Source organism: Trichosurus vulpecula, chromosome 7 (genome assembly GCF_011100635.1).
Source record: "Trichosurus vulpecula isolate mTriVul1 chromosome 7, mTriVul1.pri, whole genome shotgun sequence".
Taxonomy (NCBI): domain Eukaryota; kingdom Metazoa; phylum Chordata; class Mammalia; order Diprotodontia; family Phalangeridae; genus Trichosurus; species Trichosurus vulpecula.
This window is the reverse complement of record NC_050579.1, coordinates 190,195,802-190,211,592: the sequence shown is the minus strand read 5'-3', so window position 1 is coordinate 190,211,592 and position 15,791 is coordinate 190,195,802. Positions and strand designations below refer to the sequence as shown.

The 15,791-nt window shown below is 40.2% G+C and overlaps 2 protein-coding genes across 2 annotated transcripts in view; both read left to right on the top strand.

Annotated features, from left to right (window-relative positions):
* The first annotated feature begins 333 nt into the window (after positions 1 to 333).
* On the top strand, positions 334 to 6,425 carry RIPPLY2 (ripply transcriptional repressor 2). Its single transcript, XM_036767210.1, has 4 exons — positions 334 to 469; positions 816 to 897; positions 1,891 to 1,955; positions 6,168 to 6,425. Exons 1-4 carry the CDS (start codon positions 363 to 365, stop codon positions 6,343 to 6,345), a joined length of 432 nt encoding a protein of 143 aa, XP_036623105.1. The 5' UTR covers positions 334 to 362; the 3' UTR covers positions 6,346 to 6,425.
* Positions 6,426 to 9,968: 3,543 nt separating this feature from the next.
* Positions 9,969 to 15,791, top strand: part of LOC118856745 (cytochrome b5 reductase 4) — a 103,281-nt gene continuing 97,458 nt past the window's right edge. Inside the window, exons 1-2 of the mRNA XM_036767209.1 lie at positions 9,969 to 10,238; positions 15,524 to 15,677. Of these exons, the coding sequence (XP_036623104.1) occupies positions 10,164 to 10,238; positions 15,524 to 15,677 (229 nt within the window). The 5' untranslated portion in view covers positions 9,969 to 10,163. The remainder of the gene's footprint in view (positions 10,239 to 15,523; positions 15,678 to 15,791) is intronic.

The following is a 15,791-nucleotide window of genomic DNA, read 5'->3' as shown; positions in this document are numbered from 1 at the left end:
TACCAGTTTTTTTTTGCAAAAATCCACAAAACATGTAGATTCGCTTAATCTTTCCTCCTCCCCTCTTCACATGGAAATAGGCTAGTGTGGTTGCCATGTGTCTATTTAAGAGCGATTAACACTTGCTTGCCAAAAATCCTTCCTTGGGCCATTTGGGAGCTGCACGCGTTCGCACCCCGCCTTGTTTACCCGAACTGGCCTTCACGCTCAGCCTTTTTGTTTACCCCGCTGGCCGGAGGTCTGGGATGGCGTGGGGAGGGGGGCATTCCTAAATATGCATCGGGCCATCTTGGCTATATAAAGAAGACCAGGGCTGCGGGGTGTGGGAGAAGGAGCTCCTGCCGTAGTGACTGGGTGTATACATGGAGAGCTTGGAGAGCTCGGAGCCCCGACCCTTCTGGGCCAGCTGCTGCCGCTTGCTTCCTGAAACCCCAGCTTCTCAGACCCTGAGGCCAGGGAACAGCTCACGGTATTCAACGCCTCAATCCCTCGCCCTTCCCTACGTTTGACTGAAAGATCCCCAGTTTCTCCTGCTTCCTTTTCCCCAGTTCTCGCATCTCTCTCTCTCTCTCTCTCTCTCTCTCTCTCTCTCTCTCTCTCTCTCTCTCTCTCTCTCTCTCTCTCTCTCTCTCTCTCTCTCTCTCTCACACACACACACACACACACACCCGCCCCCCATCCACCCCAAACCGCCGTCCCTCTTGTCTCTCAGGAAAGTCTTAACCCCTCTACTTCACGATCACGACAGCCTCCTTGCCTCTGACTCACACTTCTCTCTTGTGTCCTTGCTCTCTTCCCCACACCCCCGCGACTAGCAGGTCGCCCGCTTTTTGGAGACCTTGGCTTGGCACCCCTAGAGAGGAAGCGGAGAAAATGCAGCCCAACCCCAAGGATACCGTAAGTGGCCCTTGTCCTATATGAGCCAGAGAGAAATGCAGACACTCGGGGTTGAAGGGAAGAGTAAGAAGTGTGTGTGTGTGTGTGTGTGTGTGTGTGTGTGTGTGTGTGTGTCTGTGTGTCTGTGTGTGTGTCTGTGTGTGTGTGTGTGTAAAGGGTTGGAATGGGGAGAGTTGGGGGTGAGTATTGGACATATAGGCAGGAGGACCGTGTGACCCTGGGCAAGTAATTTCATTTCTCTGACTGAAGCTTTCCGACGTCTTAACCACAGAATTGTAGACAGATTCAGTTTAATTTAGCAAGCAATTATGAAGGTTCTATTATGTTCCTGGCACTGGACTTGTGTGTTGGGGAGTACAAAAACCTAGCACCTCCACATCTTCAAGGAGCTAGCATTGTCAATACAACGCATTCACCAATACATGGATACAAACATTTAAAAAAGCATTGGGTGGGGGTGCCAACTGCAGTGAGGAGGGGCCCTAAAAGTCTGATCGGTAGCATCTAAGGATTCTAAGAGTCGGCAGGTGAAAAAGAACATTTCATGTATGGGGGAGGGCCGAGGCAAAGGTACGGAGGCGGGAGATGGAACAGCAAATAAACGAGTTAGGGCGAGGCGTAAAGTGCGTGAGGGGGAGGAGAAATGCTGCGATTTGCGTCATTGGAAGGAGTTCGCACATTGACGAAATCACAGATCATTGACATAGGAGGGTCAGGACCCAAGTGACTATTAAAGTCACGATCCTGTGTGTCCCATTAGCCCCTACCCTATATTGGGCATCTCTACCATCCCTGAGATTCCACCTGGTAGAACCTCTGCCAGTGGGATCCGATGGTTGTTTTCCCTGAAACTGATTTAGATTTGGTTCTAGAAAGAGATCCGCAGCGGCTTCCAGAGCTCGGTAGGCGGGGCTGAATATACTGTGGGGATGATCCATTCTGCCGGCTTCTCCTTGAAGTGAGTAATTTGGTTCCTTCTCATTTAAATCTTAGGTGTGTGATGTGCCTGGGATGACAGAAACCTCTGGAAAACTTTCTCAATATAAACATCCAGTCAGGTAAGTGGCATGTCTTACCTTCTCTAATTACTCTTTCACCCACCCCAAGGAGAGTAGTAGAAAAGAATTGCACTATTCTGGCTGGGTGTCAGATGGTCCAGGACCTCCTTCCTTGGAAAAATAGAACCTTCTTTAAGCTATTCTGTGTTACTGTTTGCAGGTTCATTTTTTTTTCCTCTACCAAAATGTAGGAATATAATAGTTCCCTGTCCCCACCTAAAGAATTGTTATACTGACTACCATAAATTCTTGGGAAATATTTTATCATAAAAGGAAGCGTTAGGGAGAATCTCTGATGCAGAGAAGCATGACAGTGTCACCTTGCATCTTGCAGATGTTTTAGAAGCCTGCAGGATGTAAATGAAGTTGGCGTCATTCAAGTAGCACTTTTTTTTTATTCCTGTTGAAAATGAGTAAGAGGAATGAGACTACATGACATGACAGCTTCAAAGCTAGTAATTTAGCCAGGACAGTGGGATGATATCCTTAGGAATTAGAAACGGAAGACTGAGAAAGACGCTAGAGATCATGGTGATTTGTCATTTTATAATCAGAAAGGTTGTGTGGTCCAGGGAAGAGCCCTGGAATGGAAGCATTTTCACAGTTCTGTGATTTCGGGTTAGTCACTGCTGCCAATGAAATAGAAGGATCATCATCCTGGCCTTGTATATTTCACAGGAGTATTATATAGAGCTCTGAGATAATATTTATAGTAAGTGTGTTTATTCACACACAAAGTTAACACCTTGGAGACAGGTGTTCCACATAAATGAATTCTCCATATAACCAAAGCCTACACGCTGTTAGGCAATAACTTAAAGTTGTTACAGTTTTAATGGAAATATATGTATACATATATATTTTTATGTATATATACTTATATGTGTGTGTATATGTATGTATGTGCCTATATATGTGTGCGTGTATAATGCATGCTTTTTAAAAAATCAGATTACGTGTATGTGTGCACGATGATTTCATTGGTGTAGGGTTCTTTAGATGAGGAAATTTCCTCCATCAAAGTCGATCTTCTGCAACTGTTGTAACTGACAATTTAAAGTTGCCTAGGGGAACTGAGAGATTTAATGTCTTGTCCCTGGTGGCAAAAGCCTTTAGGTTTCTGAAGCTAGACAATCAGAATCCACTGAACATAATTAACCTTTCATTGTCCTTTAATTTTAATGCAGTGATGCTCTCAGGGGTATCAAGTACTGTATATAGTGGATTTTCTCTCATAGTAAAAAGATTGCTTTATAGTTGATGATTCAGCAGGTTCAGCTGTATCCTTTAATGTCAGCTTTCAGTTTTTGATTATTTCCACTTCTGGAAGTGCCATTTCCCCTATGTGTTTCTAATTTGCTAAAAAATAGGGGAATCCGGGTAACAAGGTTATATACGCAAGTCGAATCTCCACCCCTTTCCCCAGTTTTTTTTTGTGGTCTAAAAATGCCTTTAGCCTTTCCTTTGAGTGAAGTGAGTGGGCCTTATAGCCTATTTGACTCTGGGGCCTTTTTCTTTCTTTTGTGTGTGGATGTGTGTTTAAAATGGTTAACACTGAACATTAATACAATCAATTAAAATTGCTTGCTATTTACATTTAAATTGCTTAATTTCAATGCATAAAGCAGCATGGCCATATTTTTAGTCACTCTAAATCCCCAGCAGAATTTTGTCTATTCATTCTTACTTTTCCTCTGAAATGTTTGTGAATATTGTATACTCCATTTTTCTTGTTCTGCTTTTTTCATTTTACACTATTTCCTATAAAATCTTCCAGGTTTCTTTGTAAACTTCATATATGTTGCCCTTAATTGTATTATGGTATTTCATTGCATTGATGTATCACAACTTAATTAACTCTTCCCTTATTATTGGACATCTGTCCCTTTTCTTTTTTCTCTTCTCCCCTCCCCTCCCCTTCCTTCTCCTCCCCTCCCCTCTCCTTTCCCCTCTCTCCCTTCTTCCCTCTCTTTCTTTTTCTTTCTTTCTTTCTTTCTTTCTTTCTTTCTTTCTTTCTTTCTTTCTTTCTTTCTTTCTTTCTTTCTTCTTTCTTTCTTTCTTTCTTTCTCTCTTTCTTTCTTTTTCTTTCTTTCTTTCTTTCTTTCTTTCTTTCTTTCTTTCTTTCTTTCTTTCTTTCTTTCTTTCTTTTTTTCTTTCTTTCTTTCTTTCTTGACAATTACATATGTTTGTACAGATAGCTTCCTTTTTGGTTTTGGTTTTGATAGCACTTTCCAGGGACATTCCCCTTGGTGAAATTGTTGGATCAGAGGATATGATTATTTTTGTGACTTTTACTATGTACAAAGAGATTGTTTTTCAGAATGATCCTATAAGTTTGCAATTCCACCAACAATGGATAGGTTATACCTGTTTGTACACAACTTGCCAGCATGGTGTTTCATTGCTTTTAATATTTTTTTTGTCCATTTGGTGAATGTAAAGTGGTACACCCTCTGAGCCCTTTTTTACTTTCAGGTTCAGGGCAATGTTCTGGAAGACTGAGGCTATTGGAATTCTGATATCTGGATATATGTGTATAATCAAATATTGGGATTGAGATGTGCCCTGTTATTTTTTTCTTTGACTTTGATTTTGAAAGATGGTGTTGCAGTCTCAATCTAGGGGTATAAGGTTCAAATTACAAGATTACCTTGGAAAATAACTTTATTAACTTCATATTTTGATTAGGGCAAGTCCCCCAAATGATAGACCACCATGTTGTTATCTGTGCTTAATGCACTTCTAACTGGAATATGAAGATTTTTGAAGTTCAGAACCATACTACTTTAAGAATATGATTCCTGATTCATAGCTTTGTGTGGGGAGGTTTGAGTTAGTAGAAGTACTTTGGGAAAGGTTTTGAGCAAGGTTTAAATCCTTTTAAGCTGCATAATTTAGTGATATGGCTGCTGCTAAGCTAACAATATAAGGGAGGGGGAATAAAGGCAAATATGCAGACTTTGGTATAAGCCTACACCAGAGAATTTTAAGACAATCTGAATGTTATGCAGACTTTTTCTTCAACTTAATTATCAGCTTTCAATATGTTTTTCCTCCATCAAAATGGTCATTTTTTTAGAATCACAAAATAGGTTCCAGAAGGACAGAATAAATACCAAAAAGATTTTTCTATTAGAAAAAAATGCAGTGAAGATTGTTTTTAACAGAATGTTCCACCTTTAAGTGTATATTTGACTAATCAGATTTTTTTAGCCAGTAATGCTACATAGATAACATTCCTTTTAAAATCAGTGGGAATTTTTCACAATGTTTAATTCTGGTTTATATAGTGAATCTATCTTTTTGAAACCTTACCTTTACCTAAAATACTACCAGTAGAGTACATTGATGTTACCTTGGCAAAAAAGAAAAGTGTATTAAGTCTGTGAAATGGATAATAAAATAAGAAAATCCATATTGAATGAATTCAGAGATTATAATTAGCTTTTCACGCAATCTATTTCACCCTCAAAATTAAGTTGCTGAGAAAATGTTATATACAGCAAACCCAATCTGAGCCATGAGCAACAGTGATTACTTTAAGGGAAGAGAAGTGGCCCTACCTTTATATCTAATTATGAATGCTTTTTAAAAACAAAATTTTGCTTTTGTTTTTTAATCTGACTCTATCTTGCAGTCTCCATGATCATATTTGCTGACCATGGACATAGCATATCAAGCAATATTTATTAATTTCAAGCAAAGTTTAGATATATATGCCTTTGTGCAAAATTTGTAATATTTCAAACTTTGCTGTCATCAGAACTCAAAGCCTTGTGTCAGGTTAAATTGTTTTTCAAACTGTTTAGAAATTAGGAAATAAAACTGTTTCTGGTAAGTATAAATATATCCTTTGTGGCTGAAGTGACCTAAACCATGAACCATTGATTCAAGTGAAAATGCTGACCTTATACTTCTGTGAAAGGAAGGCAATATTGGTTAGTCCTTTAAGTACTTGTGCATTTTCAACTTAGAACCTTGCTTTGGGTGATAAGGGGTAGCAAAAAAAAATCAGTTATTAAGATATGTTGAAATTTTATCATATGAAAGCTAGGATACTAATACTAATGTTTGGAACCATACAAAGGGCATCTATCAACTGTTGGATCAGTGGAAGCTTGGGGCTTCAATGGGAGAATGTCATGACTATAAGGATTCTGAAAACAAATGTACATGAAGAATAAAGCATGCTATGTTGTCCGCTTGTTTCAGACTATTTTGGCCCAAATCAAAATGTTATGATTTCTTGTATCAAGAAGCAGAATCTCTTCTGAAAAATTTTCCAATTCAAGCTACAATTTCATTTTATGAAGATTCTGATAGTGAAGATGAGGAGGAGGAGGAGGAGGAGGAAGAGCTGATTCAGGATTCAGGAACTGAATTGGATTGATTCTTTTTGAAGGAATTCAAAGTTTATAGCATTAAAATTTCAATGTACAAATGTATCATAGTGTTTTTAAAATATAATTTATTTGTGTGTAAGTTATTAATAAAATGTTAAAATATTTTGCAATTGATAGGGTAGTTTGGCCTTTGTCATGCTTCCCTACTCCCAGTTATAATGCTAGCACCTTATCAGAAACAAGTACATTTCTTTTCATTGAATTTTTATTATTTTTGATTTTTGAAAGTTAAGTTGTGACAATTTGGTTTTTTTTTTCATTAAAATTTTGAGAGAGGAACTATAGCGCAGTAGATAGAGAGCCAGCTTTGGGGTCAAGAAAGAGAAAGTTCTTGTTTTTCCAACATGATACACTGGATAAAACTAGGACTCTGGAATCAGATGACTCCGGTTGAAATCCTACTTCTGATACTTACTACCTGTGTGACTTTAGACAAGTCACACCTCAGTTTCTTCATCTGAAAAATGAGGACATTGGACTAGGTGGCTTCTGAGGTCCCTTCTAGCTACAGATTTATGATCCTATAGGTCTTTGTTACACACTAGCTAGATGATCATGGCCATGTCCTTGAGCCTCTTTCTGCCTTGGGCAACAAAGACTATAAATTACACAAGAATTCCTGATCTGTTTTAGTGAAGGGAGTAACCCTAACTGGGAGTTCCCCGTGTGTATGAAATCACAGGTCTAGACTCCTCCATTAATTTTTTCTATTCCATAATTCTAGTAAAGAGTTCCAATATCCAAGTCATTGTTAATCTTTGCATCCCCACAGCCTAACGCTATGCTTTGCACGTAGTAGGCCTTGAATAAGTATTTCTTGAATAAATAAGTGAATCAAGGAATAAATATTTCAGTTTTAAATCTGGATCTTATATCATCTGGTATTACTATATCTAGCCTTTATAGAACTTTCCAGATGTCAGCTGACATATAATTAGGTACTTCATTGCTCCTATATAAGTTTCATGATTTAATCAGTATGTATACTCTGCCCAGCCAGTGCTAACTTAATACATGATCCAATAATTTATTTTGATTCTTAAATTAATTAGACTATGAAGAAAAAATCCCATGTGCTGCCAAACATGTTTGCTATTAAGAGAACCATATGTTGAAGTAATAGTATAACAAAGACTTGGGACCCAGTATGGATTTTTAAAAAATCATTGACAAAAAATGATGCAAATTTCACTTTTATTATATAATCACCTTTCAAATAACTAAACCTGCAATAGTCCAAGTATTCTAAAATTAAGCTTCCTTAGTGTGTAGTAAATTAAGAAATCTGTAACAGTTACTTTTTCTTGTTTCAATATCTAGAGTTGAAATGTCCTTTCTCCCCTCTCTCTATATATTAATAAACCCACAATAATTACATTATTATATAACACATTATATATAATATAGCAAACTGCTATTCTTAAGTTATGTTTATTTTCCTTATACTTCCATATATGTATGTATATGTGTATGTCTACATATACACTCGCCCACCAACACACACACACAGACACAGACATACACACACACACACAGAGAAAGAGTTCATTCTAACTAAAGACATTGAAATGAAAAATTAATTATTATGAATTTCATATATAAATAATTATAATTAAAAATATTCACTTACAGACTGGCACAGAAGTGCTATTGTTCTGTCCCAGTATAGTGACAAGTGAAAACCTGCTCCTGAGAGCATGATGAGTATTCAGAAAAGCATACCTGATAGAATCTTTTGAATAAATTCAGTTCATCACTCAGCACCTTCTATGTGCCAGGCACATAGGGATACAAAGTTGAAAAATGACACTACACATACACACACATATTCTTTGCCTTATATTCTGGTATAATAACTGTTATTTCTGGCAAATGATATGTACATCAGAACTTTAATGTCCTACCCCTTAAGCTTTTGGTTCCAACTGAGGTATTGAAGCTTAAAGAGAGGCAAAGACAAGTGTCAAGTTCAAGCCGTGCTCTAAAGTCCAGAACCTGACAAAGGGTGGAAAGGGGGTCTCAAGGAACCATGAGGCATTAGATATCATTGAGCTCATTGAGAGCAGGGACTGTCTTTTCTCTCTTTTTGTATCTTCAGTGCTTAGCATTGGCACATAGTAGGTACTTAATAAATGTCTATTGACTGATTGACTATTCTAAGGTTTGGAGCTGCTTTTCTTTTATTTCTTTTTATACTTTTTTGTGTTCTATTCTTAGGGTGGAAGTCTGAATGATGTCTAGAAAAGCAACAAGGGATCACCAATCTGAGCTCTAGGTAGTTAGAAGTGGGTATTAGTTATGTTTGTGCTCTGTGTACTTAGTAATCTGTGTTGTTATAGCCAAATGGGATTATCAGATTGATGCACTGTTTCTCCTTTCTGGTTGGGGAAAATACAGAAATTCCTGGGAGTCAGACTGCAGGGCTGAAAAAGGAGTTGATTGGGGGGTTAGAATAGATAAGAATTTAAAGTATAAATTCCATATCTATGACTTCTTCTGTGTAGGGAATTCCAAGTGAAAGGACACCTTCTCTGTCTTCCTCCTCCCACGCCCTCCACTCACCTCCCCACCACTGATATAGATTGGCAACTATCAGTTGCCCATAGGAATTAAGAAAGAGGTTAAGTGACTGAACTAAGGTCACACAACTGCTGGATGTCAGAGGCCAGATATAAGCCTAGATCTTCCATGTCATGAGACTGGCATCAACTAGGCCAGGCTCCTTTTTGAAAATTTAAAATATCTAGAAATACAAGTGTCTCCAACTTCACATGAGGGATTTGGGGGTGTTTGGAGGATGTTTTTAATAGATGAAAGAAAGAGCATTGGATTCAGAATTAGAGAAGCTGGAATTAAGTCCTGACTTTGCCATTTATGACCTATGTGACCTTCAACAAGTCAGTTATCCTTTCTGGGAATCATCTGTAAAATGAGAAAGTTGGACTGGATGGCCTCAGCCGTCCCTTCCAACTTTAAAATTCTGTGATCCTGTTTGTTAATGATTGTAAACTTAGTGTCTCATCTGTAAGATGGTATTCCCACAGTAATAATAATGATAGCACCTACCTCCCAAGGTGGTTGTGAGATCAAATGAAATAATAATTGTAAAGCCTCCCACATAGTAGGTACTATATAAATGTCTTTGTTGTTTGTTATTATTAAGCGCAGTAACATGCTTCTGAAGAGCAAGGACCTCGCATATTGCTAAAACAGGAAATAACGGTGGCGCTTATTCGTTTCATTGTCTGAAAACTCTGCCTGGCCAAACGCCCTTAAGAAATGCTTGTTGATTGATTGATAAGGAGGATTGGATGCTCTTCCAGAGGATGGCTAGTGCTTAGAGAGAAAGGTAGGACTGCAGCTGTAGGTGAAAGACATTTTTTCAGCACCAGGAACTGGGACAGCTTCCACTGTACTCATTGGCTCTGCTCTGCGCTAAGTCGCTGTCTCTGGATTTCGGTGCTGAGGTTGGATTCTATTCAGGAGACGTCAGCCTGAACTTCGCTTGGGAGCATGCGCATTTTGCGCCTTGGCTCCACCCTCGCTTAGCAGCTGTCCCGGTTTCCCCTCCCCAAGCTCTCCCTTCTGCTCATGCGCCTCAGCCCCGCCCGCGGAGGCTGCGGCGGTGGCGGCGACGTGCTGCGTCATGGTGCGCTCCTCACCTGGAGACGCTCTGGCGACCCCGGAAGTGGGCCGGGGGCTTGGCCGCTGCCCGGCCTCTGAGCCGGGGCAGTGACTGAGAGCGCCGGGCGAGGCCCAGCTGATTGTAGATCCCCCGGGCGGAGCCCGCACCGCTTTTCCCAGGATGCTGAACGTTCCTTCCCAGGCTTTCCCCGCCCCCGGCTCGCAGCAGCGCGCCGCCTCCGGGGGGCGCAGCAAGGTAAGCCCGAGGAAGGCCCGGCCCTGCCTGGCCCCGTGGCCGGGACCCTGCAGATGCTCCCACGGCCCCTCCCGGACGCGCCCTGCTGCTGCGCTTCCTTCTCCCGGCCCCTTCCTCTCTGTCTCCGGGGCTCCTGCCTGCCCTTGGTCGCTTTCTCGCCCGTTCTCCCTTCTTTTCACCGTCCCGTGGCCCCCTTTCTCGCTCCGGCCAAGCAGCGCCAACCGACCGTTATGAAGTGGCCACTCTGGGACCGGCGTCGGGCTGCAGATCTAGAGCGAGGGCTCATTGAGAGCAGAGCAGGGGCGGCCTTCTGCCTTTATGTCCCCAGCGATTAGCACAGTGCCTGGCACGTAGTAGCAGCTTAGAAACGTTTATCGATTGCTCTATTGATGGACGGGATCCAGGTTCTATTGTCAAAGACCTTAAGAGCACAGGGAGGTTTTGGTGGGGAGTAGGGGAAGGTGGAGGGGGACACGCCCAGATAAAGGCTGCACCGCACGATGTGTGAACACACTAAGGAAGAGGGTCAGGGAACATGCGAGGAGACAGTCGAGGATCGGATCGATCACCGAGGTTTTATTGGCAGTACCTGAGTGGGGTCTTGGGGGAGGAGATGGAAGGGGAAGGTAGGAGTGGCGGCACATTGACTATTTTCCTCCCATCCCCAATCCTCGGCATCATAGATCTAGAACAGTGGTAGCAAACCTTAAAGTGCTGTCTTGTAAAGCTGTTGATGATAGCCAACGTTTATATAGTGCTTACTATATGCTAGGCACCATGTGCTACCCACTTTACAAATATTCAGTGCTTACTGTGTGTCAGGTACTATGTGCTAAACAGTTCACAAATATTATCGTATTTGGTCCTCACAACAGCCCTTTGAGGTAGGAACTGTTACTATCTCCCTTTTACAGATTAAGTGACTTGCTCAGGGTTATAGGGCTAGGAAGCATCTGAGGCTGGATTTGGACTCAGGTCTTACTGACTCCAGGCCCAGAACTCTCCACTGTGCTCCCATCATCACCACCACCAGCACCATCATCATCATCATCATCTTTATCATCTTTATCTTTCACACGTTTATCAGGCAACTACTAAATGCTAGATTTGGGGGATAAGAAGTTTAAAAAACCCCAAAACTAAGCCTGGGTGTGTAACCTGCAGCCTCAAGGCCACATGTAGCCTCTAGGTCCTCAGGTGCAGCCTTTTGACTGAGTCCAAGTTTTACAGAACAAACCCTTTTATTAAAGGGATTTGTTTTATGAAGTTTGGATTCAGTCAAAGGTCTGCACTTGAGGACCTAGAGGACCACATGTGGCCTTGAGGCCAAAGGTTCCCCACTCCTGATCCTGCCATTATATTCAATTGCTGGAAAACTATAAGATAAGTAAACAGATAAGAACACAAGTTCATCCAAAATATGTAATGATAGTTTTTTTACTACTTTAAGGTTTGCTGTACATATACCATATACCATATACCATTTAATCCATACACAAAGTAATTTGGAGAGGGCACTGGCAAAGGATGGGATTAGGATCCTAGGTGTAGAAGCTGAAGGGATCTTAGAAGCCCATATAGCCAAACTCCTTCATTATAAAGAAGAAACCGAGGTCCAGTTAGCCAGTAATCATTTATTAAGTACCTACTATGTGCCATGAACTGTGCCAAGTGTTATAGATAGCAAAGAAAGGCAAAAGACAGCTCCTGTTCTCAAGGAGTTCACAGTCCAGTAGAAGAGATAACATTAAAAGAGCTATGTACAAACAAGATACTTACAGTATAAATTAGAGATAATCAGTAGGGCTCAAGAAATAATATTAAGGGGGATCAGGAAAGGTTTCCATTAGAAGATGGGATTTTAGGTGGGACTTAAAGGAAGCCAGGGAAACCAGAAAGTGATAGGGACGAAGAATATTCCAGACTTGGGGAACAGCCAGTAAAAAAGCATGGAGTCAGGAGTTGAACTCCCTTTTATCAGCTGTTGCGAGGAGGCCAGTGTCAAACGATATTGCAAAATATACTAATAATTATATTGATAATGTTAACAAGCAATTATATAGTACCTACTACATCCAAATAAGGACTATGCTGCAGAAAGTATGCACAGTACAAGAAAGAGGTTCAGTGGCTTATCACAGGGACAGTTTTAAGTGTCATTTCATTTATGTCATTTGATCTTTGCAACAGCCCTGGGAGGTAGGTGCTATTGTTATCATTCCCGTTTTACAGTTGAGGAAATTGAGGCAGAGGTTAAATAAATTGTTCAAGATCACACAGCTAGTGTCTGAGGCCAGATTTGAAATTAGGTCTTCCTGATGTGCAGGCCCAGCACTGTATCCGCTGTGGCACTTGGCTGCCTAAATATGGGAAGAGGAACAAGGTAAAGTGTACAAGACTAGAAAGGTAGGAGGGGGCCAGGTCTGAAGAGGTTTGAATGCCAGAGAATTTTTATTAGATCCTGGAGATAATAGGGAGCCACTGGAGTTTATTGAATAGGAAGGTGATGCCGGTCAGATCTGCACTTTAGGAAGATAAATTTCACTGGTGAGTGGTGGATGGACTGGAGTGGGCAGAGACTTGAGTCAGGGAGACCAGCCAGCAGGATATTCCATTAGTCTATATGTATGAGGGTCTGCATAGGTTAGTGGAAGAGTCAGAGGAGAGAAGGGGGCTATATACCACAGTTGTTACACAGGCAAAACCAACAGGACAGGTTGGATGGGGTGGGTGAGAGACAGAGTGATTGAGGTTGACTCCAAGGTTTGCAGTCTGAATGCCTGGGTGGGTGGCGGTGCCTTTGACAATAATCGGGAAGTTCAGAAGCAAGGAAAGATAGTGAATTCAGTTTGGGACTTAATTAAATTTAAGGTATCTATGGGACATCCGGTTTGAGAAGTCTGCAGATTAGCATTTACAGATATGAGTCTGGAGGGTAGGAGAGAGGTGAGGGCTGTATAAATCTCTCTGAGAATCAGCATAGAGATGATAATTGAAACTGGAAGCTGATGAAGTTACCAACTGAAGTATTATAGAGGGAAAGGAAAGAGGGCTGAAGACAGAGCCCTTTGTGACACTTACAGTTGACCTGGATGAAGATCCAGCAAAGAAGCAGAGGAGTGGTCTGACAGTAGGAAGAGAACCAGGATAGAGTAGAGTCATGGAAACCTAGAGAGAAGAGAGTATAAAAGAGAAGAGGATAACTGATAGTATCAAAGACCAAAGAGAGGTCAAGAAAAATGAGGATTGAAAAGAGGCCATTAGATTTGACGAGTAAGAGATCATTAGTAACTTTAGAAAAAGCAGTTTTAATTGAATGATGGAAAGTAAGATTGTAGAGTTAAGAGAGTGAGAAGAAGGGAAGTAGATGTATCAATTTTAGATGGACTTCTCAAGGAGTTTGGCTGTAAAAGGGCAGAAGAGACGTGGGATGATAGCTAACGGGGATGGACAGATCAGGTGAGGTTTTTTGGGTTTGGAGAGACATGGACATTCTTAAAAGTGATTTGTTCAAGGTCCAAAGAAGTGGTTTGACTAGAGCTAAGCCAACTTTATTGGGTACCTTGTAAGTCAAATCAATAAGCGTTTATTGAGTACCTACCACGTGTCAGGCACTGTGCTTAGCATAGTGTTACAAACCAGAGTGGGGTTAAAAAGAAAGGCAAAAAACCAGTCCCTGCTCTCAAGGAAAGCACAGACTAATGGGGGAGATAACATGTGAACAACTATGTACAGCTCTGAGTGTTGTTATATGATCATATGCACACAGCTGACACTAGCACATATTTGCAGCAATGAAGAGCTGCTACGAATTATCAGGATGTAAGTTCCCCCTCTGCTTTGAATGATTTTGCTGTGTGTGCATGGATTTGGGGAGAAATTGTAAATTAATTTTGAATAACTTAATAATCTCATTGTTTCCCTGTCAGCTAGATAAAAAGGGAGAGGAAGGATGGTTGGAAGCTTGGCTTAATGAGGAAGATCTGATTTTGTCCCAGAGTGGAAGGGTTTGTTTTCTGGCTCGTTACTTTCTCTACTTAGTCAGATGGTGGCTAAATTATATTATGAAGGAGATTGACGTAGGTAGAATGACGTAGACCAGTGTTTCACAGACTGTTCTAGAGAGAATTTTGATGTTAGCCATATTTTCTCTTACAAAATATTAAATGAGATTGTTTAAATATACATCATATATACAGCAGTTTTCCACTATGAAACAGGTTCTTTTATTCTTAAACTCCTTTTATCCTAGGGAGCTATTCCATTTCCCCAGCATCTGTGAATTATGTCAATGTATGTCAAACACAGATGTTTTATGTGGCCAATTTACCTTGAAAAATGGTAGACCAAGAAGGGTATGACATTGGGAGAAAATCAAAGTGTTTATTAATTTTGAGTTATCTAATCCCTATGATTTGGTGAAGTGAAGACCCTTTCTGGACAGTCTCTGCTGGTATATTGTTTTCTATTCTACAGTTCTATTTTTATAGACTGTTTATACTTTCCTATGGAAATTTCTTGTAAATTCTTCTGCCACTCATATACTTGTTCATTCATCAAACATTTATTAAGCATTTTTGCTCTTAAACAGGAGTTCTTAACCTTATTTGTGTTATGAACCCCTTTGGCAGTCTGGTAAAGCCTATGAACCTCTTCTCAGAATATTTCTAAATAGATAAAATATACAAGATTACAAAGGAAATCAATTATATTGAAATAGTTATCAAAATACTTTTTTTTTAAAGTTCTTTGATACAAAGTTAAGGACTCCTGCTCTAGAAGATTCTGCGAATGTATTATTTCTATGAAGACCCTCTCAAAGCTTTGAACAGTGCTAGTGTTACTCGTTTTCATTATTCCGTCATACATTTTGCTTCTTTCACTGATTGGTTGATAGTTGCAATTTTTGTGAAAATCCAGATTTTTATGTAGATAGTTATCCCCAAAATTCACTTTCCTCAAATATTTTCCTGTTAGGTACTATTATCAGAAAAACTGTTTAGATGACTACATTTATAAGTCTCAGCCGAGTGCCCATTATTTAAGTTTTCAATATAAAATCCTAGAGTATAATTTGGACAGCTCCTTAGAGTATTTTGTAACAAAATTTGACATATACTAGGTACTCTCAAATTTGATTTTCAGCTTGTTTTCAGGGAGTTAATAAGAGTATAGATAAGTGGACACAAGGCAGGATAGGGAAAAGGGAAGCCTTGGGGATGAGTCATCCACAAATAGGAAAATTTTTAGTTGACTTAAGAGAAGAAATTCTTCTTCCTTTTGAGGTACCTTTAAAGCAAGGCAGAAGTCTTATGGATTGGATTCGACTGACCAAAAGTGGAAAGGATCTCACAGGACTGAAAGGAAGATTGATTGAAGTAACTGAAGAGGAGCTTATAAAACACAACAAAAAAGATGATTGTTGGGTATGCATAAGAGGTAAGTAGTTTTTATTTGCTTATGGATGTAGGTGTGAATTTTATTGTATTTTCCAGTGAGAAACCCAGTAGTGTTAATTAGGAATGGAATTCACAAACAGACTTTTAAAGCAAA

Coding starts and splice junctions, on each gene's coding strand:
- RIPPLY2 (XM_036767210.1), top strand. CDS start 363: ATGGAGAGCTTGGAGAGCTCGGAGCCCCGACCCTTCTGGGCCAGCTGC. Junction 898..1,890: donor AGCCCAACCCCAAGGATACC/GTAAGTGGCCCT, acceptor TTTAAATCTTAG/GTGTGTGATGTGCCTGGGAT. Junction 1,956..6,167: donor CAATATAAACATCCAGTCAG/GTAAGTGGCATG, acceptor CGCTTGTTTCAG/ACTATTTTGGCCCAAATCAA.